General features: G+C 61.4%; 1 protein-coding gene across 4 annotated transcripts in view; it reads right to left on the bottom strand.

Annotated features, from left to right (window-relative positions):
* BCL9L (BCL9 like) overlaps positions 1–2389 on the bottom strand; it is a 44219-nt gene that overhangs the window by 8358 nt on the left and 33472 nt on the right. For 3 of the 4 annotated variants that reach the window (XM_077777112.1, XM_077777103.1, XM_077777119.1), the window contains 2 exons: positions 2072–2173; positions 446–831 (listed from right to left, as the gene is read on the bottom strand). In XM_077777112.1, coding sequence (XP_077633238.1) covers positions 446–831; positions 2072–2097 — 412 coding nt within the window. In that variant the 5' untranslated portion in view covers positions 2098–2173. The remainder of the gene's footprint in view (positions 1–445; positions 832–2071; positions 2174–2389) is intronic. The other variant, XM_077777126.1, reaches the window with a different exon arrangement.

Below are 2389 nucleotides of genomic sequence, written 5' to 3'. Positions count from 1 at the left end.
CCTTAGGGGGGGGGGGGGGGATGGTGAGGGAGGGGGAAGGCGTTGCTACTCTTCCAGGCCCCAGAGCCTGCTCAAAGGCTACCACCAGCTGGGATGCTAGGAGGTTCCTAGGAGGTGTGTGGGTCTGCTCCTCACCCCAGGGCACCTCCCTCTCCCCCTCTAGAGGCTCTGGTGGGAAAGTAGAAGAGGAAGGAGGCTGACCGGAAGCCCCATCACACTGGGTGGCCGCTCCATGGGTGGCACCTAAGGATGAGAAATCTCCACCTTGGCCAACCCCACTCCTGAGAGAACGACCCAGTTGGTGGGTATGATGGGGGTAATAGAAAGGTGACCCTGCATAAATGCTGGAGAGAAGCAAGGGACACGGAGCAGGCAAAGAGGGCGGCCAGCTTGGCCCTTGGACTATAGAACATGCTGGGGTCTCGGGGACCGAGAAATGGGATACCTTTGGCCTCTGGATCCAGGGACGGGGTCCCAGCCTCTCGCTGCTCTCCAGAGTCCACAGACACGCTCCGCTCCCTCTTCACCTTGCCCTTGAGCGAGCTGAAAGGGGGCACCCCTGCCTGGGGGTTCTTCAGACTTGAGTTGCTAGGTGAGATCTGGTTGGCCTTGGCCCCATGGCTCCCCGCCCCCACGCCCTTCGAGCCCAGGTTGCAGGTGGGTCCTTGGTTCACATTCTGGTGCTGGGATTGGGCCCCGCCATTCCCTGTCTTGCCATGATTGGTCAACTTATTTTCTGGGTGCATTGGCTTGGCTGGGGCTGGGGGGCAGTGGCCGCGTGGGGAGAGCGGCGGGCTCCCTGGAGCTTCTCTCCTCCTGGGGTGGGGTAACCTGGGAGAAGGTGGGAGAAACGCGAAAAGTTAATCGTGCTAGGGGCCTGGCATGCCTGACTTCAACTGCCCCATCCTGCCTCTCCTAGTGGCAGTGGAGGTGGGGACTGAGTAGCATCTTAAAGACCGCCAGCTATTCCCGATCTCCCTCCATGGCTCCTCAGACATGGGCTGATGTCTGTCTCCACCTTGGGGAGTGAAGAGACGGCAACCCCCTCCGCGTCTCAGACTCCACAATTCAAGTGGCAGAATCCGCCCCCATCCCCGACATCCATCAGACTGCAAGCCTCCGTGGCAAGTCCCCTCCACTAGCACCTGACCAACACCTAAACAGCCTCTCTTTCAGGGTTTGCTGTTTTCAGACTCCTTCCAAGGTCCTAAACCTCAACTTTCAGGTGCCCCCTACATCAGCAGGGAGGGGGCATGGGACCTGAGGGTCATTGCTCACGCCCCAGCCCCCTTCCCCTGGGGAAGAGGGGAAAAGCACACTGGAGAGTGGTGCCCACTGGTCCAGACAGCTCCCCAGAGCAGGAGGGGGAAGCCTGAAGGGGGTCCGCCGGCAGGCCTGGCAGGCAGGCAGGAGCAGGAGGAAAGGGGGAGGGGAGTGGCGTGTTAAGCAGAATGGAGTGAAGCTGGAAGCCAAGGATTCCTGCAGCCTAGGCTGCGGGCCCTTTAAGCTCCAGCCCGCTCCCCCCACCGCCTCCCCCTCCCCGGAGACCTATTAATAGCCGCTGGAAAGATCACATCACGGGAGAGGATATTTATCCCCCCTCATTCCACACCAGCTCAGATTTATTTCAGCTCTGCTGTCCTGCTGCTGCCGCCTGGCCCTGTCTGCCGGCTTCTCCTGGGGAAGAGGAGGGAGGCAGGCACCGCCCCTCCCTCCAGCTCCCACCCCCAACCAGACTGAGGCCAGAGGGCGCCAATGGACCCGACAGTGGGGAGGGCGGGGGTCTGCTCAAACCCGTTTTTTTAGGAGGCAAGGGTTGGAAGGGGCTGGAGCAGCAGGCATAGTTGGCTGCCATTCACCCCTGTCCCCTGGGCCCAGACACTAAGGCTGTGGGCTCCTGCTCAGGGTGGGCCTTCCCATTCTGACCTCCCTGTAGCCCACGGTGGCCTGGAAGCCAAGTGAGCCAGAGGGCTCACCTTCCAAGCCAGCACAGCTCAGCCCCCTGACCACGGGGCCCTTCCCTTCCCGCACTCCACACACACACTTCCCGCCCTCCACGACACCCACACACCTTGTCTTGTTAGCCAGGATCCTCATGGCTCCCACACACAGTGGGGCTACGGCCCCTGTGCGTGCCCAGGGCCCAGCCAGGTACTCGGTACTGGAGCACGGACTGCAGCAACAAGCCCCAAAGAGAAAACTTGTGACTTGGGGAGGGGGTATAAGAAGGGAAGGGGTGACGGGAAGACCCAACAGCCCTGGGACTAGGGAACTAGACGGGGTGCGGTGGGAATGGAAAAGGAGGGCTACTAGGTGGGGTCTCTATCCTAGAGGCCGGTCCTATCCCCATCCCTCCGGCACCTTACCCTCAGGAAGCTTGCAGTCTCTA

Source organism: Crocuta crocuta, unplaced genomic scaffold, assembly GCF_008692635.1.
Source record: "Crocuta crocuta isolate KB4526 unplaced genomic scaffold, BGI_CrCroc_1.0 scaffold271, whole genome shotgun sequence".
Classification (NCBI taxonomy): Eukaryota; Metazoa; Chordata; class Mammalia; order Carnivora; family Hyaenidae; genus Crocuta; species Crocuta crocuta.
The sequence above is the reverse complement of the archived record's forward strand: the minus strand, read 5'-3'. Positions and strand labels throughout refer to the sequence as shown.